Here is a 13,897-nt window from a genome sequence, read left to right as displayed (position 1 = left end):
TTTGAAGCCATTCCCTCTTGTCCTTTCACTCCAGGCCTTTGTCAATAGTGTCTCTCCATCTTCCTTGCAGGCTCCCTTCAGGCACTGTAAAGCCACAATTAGGTCACCCCGGAGCCTTCCCTTTTCCAGGCTGAACAATCCCAATCCTCTCAGCTTTCCTCATAGCAGAGCTGCTCCATTCCTCTGATCTTGGGATCCCTCTGATCCTTTGGACTCAGTCCAACTGGTTTGGTTTGGTTTGAATTACTGCTGCAAGCCAACCAGTAAGTTATAAGGAGGTACTTTATTTTTAAATAAATAGTGACAGTAACAGGTTTGCATTATTCAAAGTGTAGAAAATACCACCCATGCACAGGCAAAACCAGTAGAATTCAAGTCAGGAATAAGATTTCAGTATACAGCAAATTTAATGTGAGTAGATCAACACTGAAGTTAATGAATAACCATCTTCTTTTGTACTACAATTACATTCTCACTGATCAGGATGAGAGTATGTGCTTTTTCATCACGCTGTTTAAATATAGAGTATTTTGAAGTATCAATTCCCATTTTTCACTTACAAAATAGCATTTTCAGTCTCCTTTCTGTTGCATTCCGGTAGGAGGAAAAAATTAAGACTGCAAATCTACATTTCTATTTCTTAATTTAAAAGAAGCCTCAGTACTTTTGGGCAATGGTAGTTTCATTTGTTTTGGGTTTGTGCACTGTTGTGCCAGAACTCTGTCACATGGAACGAACATTTGTATCAAGTGTAGGAGATAAGTGGCAGGAACATTATCGATGTCAGCAGTGCCAATTTTCTCTTAGAATTCTATTCAGATACCCTAAATATGATAGAGATTTTTAGAAACACACTAATGATGAATAAATCTGCATCTGTGTTTTGTCATATGAATTGAAAATTCATTTTCCAAGGCCTGTCCTTTAAGTTCTAATTGTGTGCCTATTCATAATAAAGCAAGATATATATTTATAGGCCACTCATATGAATTCGAGTCCTGTAGCAAAAAGTTGAAATTGAAAAAATGCAGTGGACTGAAAACTTCCAGTTTATCAGCTCACTGAGGCTTGCTTTAGAAGATGACATTGCCTATTCTTAAAAATTCTTCTGCACAACTAACCATGGATAAACTGTTTATCTATGTTTAAGTGTGTAGGAGATACCGAGATACAAGATAATGAATGCTGTCAGTGTTACCATTTATTTATCCACCAGAAACCACACTTGCATTACTTGGGCTTTGAAAACATGTGGTTAAACAATCTGATTTCACAAGGTACATGGAGTTTTGAAGTAGCACAGAATAGAGTGCAACTGCTTATCCACCTTCCTGTGAACTAAGTAAAAGGAGAGCACAAAGAGTGAAAATACCCCAGATCCTTAGTGACTAGTGGTGGCAATCCAAATCTGTACATTCTCCTGCAGCTTTTGCTGCATTTTCCTTAAATATGTTTACTCACTGTGATTGTGAAGGAGATCATCTCATTTAAATGAACACACAGGAATTACACCTTGTCTAGGCAGGCTGGAGCTGTAGCACCAATACAGACTTGACTTTGTTAGAAAGCTGTCAGGGATCTCTATGAACATAGATTAACTACATATAAAACATATCCTATGGAATGAGTGAAACACGACAGAAAGGAATGTGGAGTTGTCTTGTAACACTGTGAATTCCCAAGAGAATGGAGTTAGAATGGATAAGTGTGCAGAATTCACATTATCCCTCAACGTAAGGATAGTCTATAGCTTCTAATTCAGGCCTCTGCTTACTATTTTTTTCTCACCTACAAGTGACCAGATTCAAATACACTTTTTTCTCCCAAATCCAGTTCTCCTAAGTTTTAAAGAATAAACTGTTTACTGCAGTTTTTCAAGGTATGTTTCGTTCTTAACTCAAAAATATTAGGTGTTTATATGAGTGTTGTCAGTTTTATTTAACAAGCATGAAGACTGTTGTCTAGTAACTTCACAAAGCATGTCTGATTATTATTTTGATAATATGTCCATAATAAACAATGAAGAATGACTTATTAAACCCCCAATATTATGGGATCTTTATATTTGGCTGTGGAGTGCCTCATACACCTATGGCACTGTAGTGCATGTACCAAGCATTCCTGAACGGATAATGTGTGTTCACAGTAATAGAAGATACTTCCATAAGTTATCTAATAAATAACCATAACACACAGTCCTTCTACAAAACATTATGAAGCTTCTCTACAAAGTTAGTGTCTGTCCTCCCAACTTTACATTTAAATGTTTACAATTTTATAGGGAAGCGCTGGGAAGTTTTTTGCTGTTGCATTTACTTCCCAAAATTGCAGTGTATCAAATGGCATCAATCCTAGAGGCTTCCTGTTTCCCAGATCATTAATCAGACATGAATGAGATATGAAACTGAGACACATTTTTAGCAAAGAGACACATTCTGCAAAGAATCTGGGAGCTTGCAGAAATGTGACAGTACCCGTACAAGCCTCAGTCCCTGCCTCGCAACAGGAGAGGGGATCCTGTTGGAAAGGTCTGCTTTAACTGAATCTGATTTTTGTTTGCTAAAATCTATTTTTAAATGTTACTGTGTCTGCTGTGGGTACATTCATTTCTCCTGTTTTCATAGTTAATTAATTGTAAAGTGCAAACTGCTGCCACAGAAAGAAAAATTTGAACTACTGGCAAGAATCGGCCTTTCTGCAGGGAAAGATAAAATTGTGGTAAATGTGAATGAGAACCACAAGGCTTGCTAGTATTCTTCTGAACATGCAGCTCTCCCATTTTTCTCTCTGGATTTGGAAAGCGATTAGTCATTCACATGCGCTCTGCCAATTCATGCAACTGGGTTCTGTACAATCCAGTCTAAATCAACAGACATTGCTTGTTCTGTTTTCTCCCCTCTCCCCAAACCATTCACTTTATCAAGAACAGAGGTTGGTCACATTCTTTTATTGGGGTTTTCATCCTTACCCCTTTCTTCCACTGAAACAATATTTTGTGTATTTGATGGGGGGAAAAAAAAGTATTCTATCCACTTGGTCAAACAAAACACCCGTGTTAACCTCCAAGTTTTTGTTACTCTCCAATACTGTAAACAGTGACCAGCAGCAAACACCAGAAACAACGAAAAATAGTGAAACAACGAAAAATACAGGCTTCTGAGAATAGTGATCTATTAATAGCAGACAAATCCCTGTTACAGCCAGTAGTGATAATACCCTGATACTTCAGTTAACTGTTACAAGTCCAGCAAATGAAGACATCCTACTCTGCAGGCTGATTTGCATCCCTTTTCTTCAAAAAGCATGAAGAAGCAAATCGTGCATTTTAGGATACTGAGAGGTGAAAAGTTCTGCCTTGTTCCTTCAAGTGCTCCGTTTAAATGCTCACCTCATCCAAGTGACACATTTTGAAATTAAAGGTGAGGCATGAAACACTCCAAGCAGACCTGGAGGGGGTCGCTCATGTCAGAGCTCGCACCACCCTAAGACAGTTTAACCACACACACTGCCAGGACAATGGCGATGATGAGCACAGCAGAGAACACAATCCCAGCTAGAACCTTGCTGATATCGCAGAAGGATTTGTTTTCCTCCACAGAGATCATGCCAATAGAAGAAGCGCCCACGCTGATGGTGGATTTTAGTTCAGCCCCCGGGTCTTGCTTAGCCTCCACTGTCCACTGGGGGACATTGACCTTCATTTCCATCTCGTACATCATCTCTCCTACCTGGTTGATTTCGTTCTCGAGGTCTTTCAAATCCATCACGTCTATGTTGCGCTCGGCCTCGTATTTCATGTTCTGGACGCTCATGGCTCTGGCGGCCACGCCAGAGGTTCCCCCGCTCATTCCCGTCTGGATGAGGTGCTTTTTGGGGACGTTCAGCGGGAACTCGTGGCCCAGCTCCAGGGCTCTCCTCATGTCGATCTCCAGGATCTCTAGGCACGTGGAGAAAATCACCCATAGCCTCTCGAACTCGGCTTTATCTTCCTTACTCACGGTTTTGTCCTTCAGGACCGTGGTCAGCTTGTTCCTATTGGCCACCGCCAGCTCCTGGGCTTTCTGCCGGGTTTTCTTGAGCTCCTCCCGCAGGTTCTGGGAGTCCGAGGTGCCGCCGATGGTCAGCACCATGTGCCGGTAGCAGGCGGTCACCTTGTTGAGCGCGTCCAGCAGCGCCTTGCACTCCTCCTTCACCATGGTCGCGGTGCGCCCGGAGCCGCCCCCGCCCGCCTGCCTGCCCGACTACCCTGTGCCGGGCCGCGGGCGCTGCCCGAGCCGGGCGCTACCAGCACTCATGGCAAGCGGTGCTTTCGGGTCGTTCCTGCATCCAGCGCCCTGTCCCCGGGCCGGTCAGGCGGTGGCGGCGGCGGGAGCGCGGTCGGGCCGCGGGGAGCCCCGCCGGGCGGGCGGCATCGCCCCCGCCGCCCGCAGCGCCCCCGGGGCCGCGCGTCCCGCACCGCGCTGGAGCGGGGCGCTGCTCTTTGAAAAGCGCCAAGCGCACGGGAGGGACCGGAGAAGAAAAACGTATAAAAATTGAAAAAAGCGGAGGCTAAAGCTCCGGGGAGCGACAGCCGAGCAGCTGACGGTCCCCGCCGCCGCCACTTAACGAGCCCCAGCCGGGCGCCCCGCGGTCACATGGCGGGGAGCGCCCGGCCCGGCCCTATAAGCCCTCGCAGGCTCCGCCTCCGCAGGCAGCGACCCCGCGGCGTTCCCGGCTCCTCGCTCGCTCCCTCCCGCCGCCGCCCGGCCATTGGCTTCGTGCGGCCGCGCCGGGCCCGCCCTGGACCCCGGTAGGGCTCTGCCGGGGCGGCGGGGGGAGGCGGGCGGCGGGGGCTGCGCGGCCGAGGGGGGAGAGAGGCGGCGGAGCCGGGGCGAGCGGCGCTCCTGCCCCGGGGCTGCCCGGCAGCGAGCGCGGGATCCGCTCCGGGGACCCGCCCGCCGGGGTGGGACCATCGGAGCGCTCCTGGCCCGCCGTGCTGCGCTCCAGGAGCCGCTCGGCCCCGGCCTGGGCACCGCGACGGGCGGGGCGGTGCCGGCCCGGCCTTTGCCCGGAGCGCCGGCGGGGTCGGGCCGTGCGGGAGGACACACGCGTGTCCCTGGTCAGTGCCCCCCGCTCCCGCGGCGGGGTCGGGCGCTGCCGTGTTAAGCCCCAAGCCCGGCTGTGTGCGCTGTGCAGGGCAGGTCGGTCCCGCCCGGCCCCCCGTGTCCCGCGGGCGCTCCGGGGCCCGGCTGCGGCCGGAGCCGCCCCCTGCGAGCGGGGCAGGAAGGGCCGGTGTGCGACCCGCGGCGCCCGCGCTTCGCTCGAGTGAAGCACGTCAGGAAGCGCAGGAAACACAGCGGGTCTCGGCAGCAGAAGTGATGCTCCGGCTGCTGCCCTTGGCAGCGCTGCGGTGCAGCTCGGGGAGCGGCGATGGGCGCTAGGCCGTGCCTGTATGTGCGTCTGCAGGAATGGAGTTGATGGTGTTGAGTGCCACTTGGTGAACTAAACCGTGTTGTCTCTGGCATGCGGTGTGCCTGCTGGAGTGGACTTCTGGAGAGCTACTACACATACCTAAGTGTTTGTGAGTAGCACAGTGGTTTTCTGATGCTTTAATAGCTTGACAAAGCTGTGAAGCCATACTACCACAAGAGGGGAGCTTGACCCTCTCCCTTATCTTTTCCCTTGCAGTGCAGTGTGTGTTATGAGCAAGATAATTTAGGATGTTAGGAGCAGAGTCCAGGCAGACTGACTTCCTGTGGCCAAGCACGACCTGAAGAGTCTTGTCTAGACTATGTTTCTCCTTCGATATCTTGGTAGCTTGGGCTCCACTGACTGTTTTTTATTTTACTTTTTTTTTTTTTAATATTTTGTCCTGCTTTAATTTTGGCCCTAGTTCCAAGCCCTGTGTAGCTTCTGCTGCAGGTTGTTACCTGTGGAAGAAACCACCTTTTAATTTCTATAAATTGCCAAATTTATAGTAGCACCCTATCGATTTGTATGTTGGTAGCCTCGAAGAAGCAAATCAGTCATGCCTGTTTCCTTGTAGGCATAAAGAAACATGGGATGATTTTGACCTGATTGTAAGTGAAGTCTTATAATTGCTTAATCATTGTCAGGTGGAAAAAGGATTAGCTCTGGGTTTGAATCTGGAGTCCTGTGTGACATAAGTGTTAAGCTTATTGCTGACTAAACTGTGCATATTTGTGTGTGTCTGTAGTAGCTGTGTTTAAAGTTTGCCACATGGCACTGAAGTGGCACGTGAGAATCCCGAAGCTGCTTCTCTGAAAGTGTCTGGGAAGGGGAGGGAGGGAGTATTGGTTCAGAAGCATGTGACTACTTAAACTTGAAGGTAGCAGTAGTTATAATCTGTATCAGGTGCAGGTAAGGTAATGCTTAAATACATCTTTAAGTGTGTCATGTGGAAGAAAGAGCCTGTCATTTGCATTACTTCTAAGTTAAGTTGAGCTGCGTGCAGTTATAGGATTTGTTTAGATTGTGGGAAACCTTAAAATTCAGTTGTAGTTTGTTAGGTATGATATTCTGAAAATCCAAATTTTGATACTGCTATCAGACAAGATGCTGACTAGCCAAAATACCATCCTGAGAAAACTTTTGGGATGGAGTGTAAAAATCCTCAGAAGTGACTTAGGAAGCAGCATAACGAGTAGTAGGAGAAATGTATTTCCTTGTTCTGTGCCAAGGCTTTCTTGCAATAGACATAAATGAACATATTCCTCATGTGAAGTACCCATAAAAATGTCTGCAAAATATTCTGTGATGTTTCTTGATGCATCATTAATTAAGTGTTATGTCTTCATTTCAATAGAGTAGAAATTTTGGTAGATGCAAGTTTATTTTGTTTACATGGTTGGTAAGTCTTGTCTGAGGGCCTTGCTTTTTGAATAAGCTCATAATACTGAGATTTGTCTGTAGGCTGCTGTGGCCTGGGAAAGCTTGGAGCCACTCTGACACAAAGAAGGAAAATAAGGGTGAAATACAGTGAAAATAAAATGCGACATCAACCCCCTCCCTCTCCCTGATGACTGATAAACTATGCACTTCCTTAAATAACTATTCTCTGATTTGCTTTTGGCCAAGCATTTTCCTGGTCAAGTGGCTTGGGACTTCATCCTTAGCAAGAATCCTAATTTATATCATGGGAGAATGTTAAGACTGATATCTCTGCCCTGATGTTTACTGTCAGGAAGCTCTTAATTAGCTCAGGCTGTTTATGGTGCGTTGTGTAGCATCAAAACACTAGTGGTGGTTGAAGTAATTTGTTTTGCTAGTTATAACTTACCTGCTGAATTATTTTCCAGCCTTCCTTCCCCTTGCTCTGCTGCCTAAAGGAGAGATCTACTGTAATTCTACAGTGTATTTCATAATTAGTTCTTCTTGTAATTATCTGATGTTTAAGTTTCTTGCAGTGATGAGGTAAGACTTAGTGCTAGCCTGCAAGGACTTGGTTTTTCTATTGAGATGCACAGGGAAGGAATTAAATTCTTGCCCAGTTGCCTGTCTAAGGACCATTGGAACTGAGGTGAATGGCTATGGGGTTGCTGGCTTCAGCTCCTTTGTATTTCTGTGCTGGATCTGGCTCTGCAGACTTGGTGTCTTTACAGGCTTGTCCCTAGTGTTGGAGTTGATAGCAGCCTGCTGTGAGTGGTGGTGGTTTGTAACTAGGCAAGAAATTACTTTCTGTGACCTGTGCACAGCCTGGGGAAATATACCAATGTTTTCCTTCAGTAACTAAAGAATGAAAATATTTGGCTTAATTAAATCTCTGTTTATCCATGCATTTCAACTCCACTGTTTTTCTTTCCCCTCCAAAGAAGTACCAGTGTTGGCACCTCTGTGAACCTGAGGAGGTGGCCTTACATACAGCTCGCTAATATTTGGGGAAATCATCTTTGTTTGAGAAGCTGTTTTGGGAACTTTGTATTTTCTGTTAATGTTCTTCCTCTAAATGTTCATTGTAACTGTTTGTGGTTCACTGACCACCACTTGCACTTTGGTCTAGGGCTTGGTTGGGAGTAGTTCAGGCTTCCCCACCTGAGAATTAAGTGCAGCTTCAATACTGGTAAGCCAAGAAAGTTTTTTGGCAGCTACTCTAGTGGATTTCTAAGCCTGCAAGAATTGAGAATTGGGAATCTAGTCTCTATCCTGTTGTGAAGAGGATAATGCAGCTTGTTCCTAATACTTGGCTAATGACAAGTAAGATGCTCTCAAATATATGGGAGGGACTGGAAGTGGGAGGTTTGCATGTTGAAGGATGATCCACATATTGAAATGTCCTTCCTTTGGGGGAAAGGAACAGGTGACTATGGAGAGTCAAGCAAATATTTTCTCTGCCCTCAAGTCTGGGGCAAGTAAGAATGTGTCCAGATCGAACTATGGTGCAAATAAATGCACTGCTAAAATACAAAGGGTGAACTTTCTTACTTTTCACGGGTGAGCTCAGTTTTCAAGTTTACAAGGTGGGGTTCATAATGAGAAGCTGCAGGAGGAACTGGTTCCAGCCCATCTCGTGGTGCTGCCCAGGTGCTGCAGGGTCTGGAGGAGGCCTGTCTGAGCAGGGTGGGAGCAGTGGTAGGAGGGCCAGAGGTGTTAGGGCTAAAAAGGCCTGGGGAGTGTTGGGTGGAGGCAAAACCAAAATCAAGAGATCTTGTACCAGCTCTTCAGTGGAAAAATTGCATACCTGGTAGGGAGATGCTGAGAGGAATGAGCATCTTCCTGGAATGCTGCTGACCTCTCCTTTCCACATGCTGTTCCATCACTGTCAGGCTGATGTTCTGGGGTCATAGAACTTAGTTTGGTTGCTAGTGAGCCTTGAGCTGACTGATGCAAATTGATTACTCTCTAATTTGATAATTCAGAGGTGTTATTCTGACATACTTCAGTTTCACAGAAACCAATAGAAGTTGAACCTAGAAGGGGTAGGAATAGCTTGTTTCCTTCTTTGCTCCCTCGTGGTGAGCAAGGTGCACTGGAATGTGTCTCGAGGTGTTTTTCATAGGATGCTCAGTGTTCGTCCTTTAGGAAGGGGAGTAAGGTTTCTTAAGTTCTCAGAAACAGAATTTTTTTTATCTTTTTGCTTTTTTTTACTTGTTTTTGCTGATTTAGGGCTCAAGTTCAGATTGTAACCTTGGCCCAGAAGCAGAGTAAATGAGGACTAATAGTGCAGGTAAAGCAGTGATTACAGAAGTAACTAGGATTGTATTCGGACTGAGACTATTTAAAATTCACTGTTTGCTTGCTTAGTACTTTAAGATCTGCCTAGCTTTGGTTGTTCCTGTGAACAAGTCGTGCTCTTGAAGTGTGTGGGGGAAGCACTTTGGTTAAAAAAAGAATTTAACTTACAACTGGGGAACAACTGCTTCCTCTTTTTTTTCCTGTAGGGCTGTGCAGTTTGCTAGCATGATAAAAGCTGTTAGAGATGTCTGTCTGCTACTCTAAGTCTCCTAGTTTAATAATAAGTTGCTGCTTGTTCTGATTTGCTCATTATTTTGAGCATTTCAGCAAATGATATTCTAGTCACTGGTTTACTAAGCCTTAGTTGTTCCTGTTGTAGAGTTTTCAAGATAAGATGAAATTGATACTGTCATGTGAAACTTCAGTATTGCCATGCAAGTAAAATTGAATGAATTGATGCTTCTTGAACATGCCATGCTAATGGATCTGGTGTTAAAGGTTTTGGAGAACATGGCATTCTGCTTCTTTGAAGCTGGGCTTGTGTGGAGAGGGCTCTGAGGTACTTGACATTCACATCCCAGTGTAATATCCTAAGGTTGATGAACTGGGCTGATACTTTCTGCTACCTTCAGTAGCTGTTTTATTTTGTTCTGCTGTAGTAATATTAAAATATTATCCTGTTCAGCATTGAAGTGTTTGTATACACAATCTCTTACTCCATTATCAAGGGCATTTTCTCCAGTGTGTTTTGTTAAGTCTTTAGTAGGGGTATAGCAGGATGTTCAGAAGATTATGTGCCTAAAACTTGAGTAAATAGTTGTATAACTTGAACATGGACATGATTTAACTGCCAAGTAACAATGCCAATAAAATGACATCATCTACTTTAGTGGCTGTTTGTCTAAATTTCAAAGTACTTCTAAAAAGGAACTGAAACCTTCAAGATCTAGAAAAGGTACCTCACTTGATGATCTCTAAAGGAAAACACCATTAATGACAAAATGAACTGTCAGAGTTAATTCCTATTCACTGTTTTCAGTACCAAAGGTAATAAGGCTTAATTTGTGGTGTTTTGGAGAAAACAGTGACAAGCTTAGATTCCATGTTTTTCACTTCAGCTATCCCTTGTACCATAGTTCTGTCATTAGAATTATCACTCTGCTTTTGATCTATAAAGGATTTGGCTGTTTTAAGATTATGATTGTGGGGTTTTTAAGCTGTAACATAATACTTATTAGATTGTCTGATCCAGCCAGCTTCTGTTCTTCCAGCAATTTGAGCTATTTCAGTGTTTACAGGCATGAAGCCACACACTTAATGATTCCATTTAAACCTTTTATATAACATTAGTACTTGAGTATTGCTTTATAGCTCAGCATGATAGAATTTAGTAGACTTAAGAGTGAATATAGTTTGACAGTTTTTAACAAGCTTTCTGTTAAGCATTAAACAGTTCTAGTAATGTATATAAGGCTTTGTTCATTTTCTGCTTTCTCAGTGTTAGTAAATCTAAAGCTGTCCAAGGTGCAACTGGGAAGAGTAGGTCTGTGTCACCCCCAAGTTAAAGTAGGTTGAAATTGGATGTTGTGTTCTGCCAACAAACCCTCACTGGAGGATTCTAATGCATTCCTATAATTATAGCAATGCATTAGCCAGTATTTGCAGATGCATTTAACTTTTGGGGTGGAAAGAAATTGACTTAATCTCAAAAATGCCTGAGATTTGAGGAAGCTTTAATGTATTCTCTTGAGTCTGTGGACTAAATGCCTTTGGTTTTTTTAATTACTTACATTGTAAATGGTTTCTACATCCATGTTTCTGGCCCTCTGAAGAATGCTGTGGGTAGGTGATGGAGACCCAAGTGAATATAGTAACTAAACTGTTTTAAGTAATAAGTATTCTACCTGTTCTTCATACTTGCATTTTAATACAAATATGATAGATATCCACTGATGTGGTACTGAGCAGCTGCAGGTGTAAAGAAGAGAGAAAAGGGAAGGAAATTCAGAATTGTGATTCTCAAAACGGTACTAATGTGGCTGGTGGGGGTTTTCTGCTGTGTGAGGACCAGCCTGGAGTTTGCAATCTGCTCTGCTCGAGGTGGCTGACAAATATCCATGTGAACTAAAAGTTTTGGCTCCCTTCTTGAGGTATAGCATGTTGATGGCACCTTAGTTGCATTACAGTAGCTGAAATGCTGGAATTCAGTGTTTGAATATGTTTTGTTTTTTTGGTTTTTTTTTTCACTACTTGCTGGAGCTCTCCAGGGTGATTCAACTGTGTCAACCCAGTAGTGAAAGAATTTCTACAGCTCCAACTAAGTGTTTTAAAACTAGTTATTTGTGGTGTGTAACACACACCACGAATTTAAGATTATAATTTCAAGCTCTTCCTGTGATGGTCTGTCAACAGTGATTCTTAAAGTACTCCAGTTGCTTGTGTTTTTCTTCTTAGTTGTTTGGTTTTTTTTTTAAGTTGCAGGCAATGATCGAAGAGCTAGGTCAGTCCTACAGACTTCATAAGCTCAGGTAGAAAACCTGTGGGAGCTTCCCTCCTCCCCTAAATCCCTTCCCCCTGTTTTGCTGGGGAATGAAATGTTCTTTTCAATTTCTTTCTGGCCAGAGCTTATCAGTTGGGTGTTTTTGATGGTGAGTTACAGGTTTCTAGATGAGGAGGATGTGTGGAATGTGTTGTTCTCCTCACCTCCTTTTATGGGAAGAACTCTTTGAACTTGAAGATGTGTTAAGCTGAAGAAATGGCAGTGTAGTTGTAGCAATTGGAGACATTTGTGCACTGCAGTTTTACTCTGCAGTCTCATGCTCGGTTGCCTTCTTGTGTCAATGTGCTTTTTTTTTTTTTCCCCAGCACAGTTTGTGGTTTAATACCTTCTCCATCACTGTCTTGGGAGAACACAGCAACCTCATCTTCTGCTGCTTGACCAGATACATGAATTTATCAAACAAAAGGCAGATGAAGCTTCCTCAGTGGGCCAACTCTATTAATGAAAGCTTGATTTATAAACTGCCTGGAGAGACCATATAATCCAGCCTCCTGGCTTCACTATGTCCATTATCACCTCTGGGAGAGGTTTGTCTAACACATTCTTAGAGATTTACTATGTGAGACTTGATCCCCTTGCAAGCAATCTAAACCATGTGCTTATCTTCTCTTTTCAAAGGTGTTCCTGATCTGTAATCTGAGCCTGTTTTTCTTCAGTTAAGGCCTATTTCTGAGATAGATGTGGAAAAAATGCCCTTCACTGAAAGTTTTAATACACCTGGGGAAAAAAATTCTTACCTGTTTCATTTAGTTTCTTCAGCATAAACATCACTGCCTTTCATGGACTGGATTCTGCTACAGGACCTTCTTGCCTTTCTCACTTCAGATTCTTCTCCAGTCACTTCATCTCATGTGATTAGGCAATCAAAGCATCCAAAAAAAGCATGTGGTACTCCCAAATACATCTTGCTGTGGCAAACTATTTTGCAGACTGCACACGTGTGTACATACAGCTCTGCTTGGTCCTTGACTTATATGTACTAAATTGTATTTACTTACATATACTGAATTGTCTGAGTCATGTTTGGACTGTAAGCTACAGTCATTTAAGATCTCACTTGGAATTGTGCCCTATCCAGATGTTCAGCAGGCAGGTTGTGTTTGTGGCTAACTAGGAGTGCTTATTAAGGTCAGTGTTGAGACACCTGTGTTCCTGCAGCAGACCTGCCCCTGGGCTTGTGTTGCCTTTTCTCCTTCCCCCACCACAGGCTGAGGGAGAATCCCACAGCTTGAACTGGGATTGCAGCTGCCTGCCAAGAAATGTTTCTAACCATCATCAGTGGTGGAATTACTGGTGGTAATCCTGTTTACCCAGACACTGTAGTGGGACAGATCATGGAATGATTGATGTTAGAAGGGACATTAAAGATCACCTCATTCTAGCACCCTGCCATGGGCAGGAACACCTTCCACTAGACCAGGTTGCTCCAAGCCCTGTCCAACCTGTCCTTGAACACTTCAGGGCCATGTCATCCCAGCATCTCTGGGCCTTGCCACCCTCACAGGGAGGAATTTCTTCTTTATATTTAATCCAAATCCACCACCTTTCAGAGTGAAGTGATTTCCCCTTGTCCTGTCACTCCAGACTCTTGTCCAAATTCCCTTTCCAGCATTTTTTGTGGCCCCTTTAGGTACTGGAGAGTACAGTAAGATCTCTTCTCCAGGTGGAACAACCCCACCTGTCTCCATAGCAGAGGTGCTCCATCCCTCCAATTATCTTTTTTTCCCCCCTCCTCTGGACTTGCTCCAGCAGCTCCATGTCTTTCCTGTGCTGGAGGCAGCTCTGCAGGTGGAGTCTCACCTGAGCAGGGCAGAGGAGCAAATTCCCCCCTCCCCTGCTGCCCATGCTGTGGGATGAGCCCAGGACCTAGTTGACTTTCTGGCCTGCAAATGCAGATTGCTGGGTCACTTTGAACTTGTGTGAAGCTGTACTTTTTCTAGGTTTGCAGTCTTGTAATTACTGAACTTGGTTGGTCTTTTGTAAGTGTCAGTGAGCATACATCTTCTTCCCTATTATGTTGGCAAACTCCAGAGCTGTACTCCAAGGAATGCTAATTTGGGAGCTCTCTGAATAAGTATTCTTTCATAGAAGCTCTTGGTCTTATTGTATGCTTTGAGAGTGGATGGACCATTTTGTCTGGAACTGCACAGGAAAACTCTACTTGAG

At 44.4% G+C, this 13,897-nt stretch overlaps 2 protein-coding genes across 6 annotated transcripts in view; one reads left to right on the top strand and one right to left on the bottom strand.

Moving 5' to 3' along the window:
• Positions 1-13,897, top strand: part of ANKRD27 (ankyrin repeat domain 27) — a 54,114-nt gene that overhangs the window by 5,624 nt on the left and 34,593 nt on the right. Inside the window, exon 1 of one of the 5 annotated variants that reach the window (XM_027663912.1) lies at positions 4,710-4,789. The exons of 1 other annotated variant lie outside the window; for it this stretch is intronic. Coding sequence is in view for 2 of the 4 variants with exons in the window: in XM_027663914.1 (XP_027519715.1) it covers positions 12,234-12,258 (25 nt within the window). In the remaining 2 variants the exon portion in view is untranslated. Of the gene's footprint in view, positions 1-4,709; positions 4,790-5,323; positions 5,430-9,782; positions 12,259-13,897 lie in introns of those variants that run through there. 3 more of the 5 variants (XM_027663911.1, XM_027663914.1, XM_027663910.1) reach the window with 3 other exon arrangements.
• On the bottom strand, positions 265-4,413 carry RGS9BP (regulator of G protein signaling 9 binding protein). Its single transcript, XM_027663916.1, has one exon. It carries the CDS (start codon positions 4,194-4,196, stop codon positions 3,483-3,485), a length of 714 nt encoding a protein of 237 aa, XP_027519717.1. The 5' UTR covers positions 4,197-4,413; the 3' UTR covers positions 265-3,482.

Source organism: Corapipo altera, unplaced genomic scaffold (assembly GCF_003945725.1).
Source record: "Corapipo altera isolate COAL_440 unplaced genomic scaffold, ASM394572v1 224, whole genome shotgun sequence".
NCBI lineage: Eukaryota > Metazoa > Chordata > Aves > Passeriformes > Pipridae > Corapipo > Corapipo altera.
This window is presented reverse-complemented; position numbering and strand designations above follow the sequence as displayed.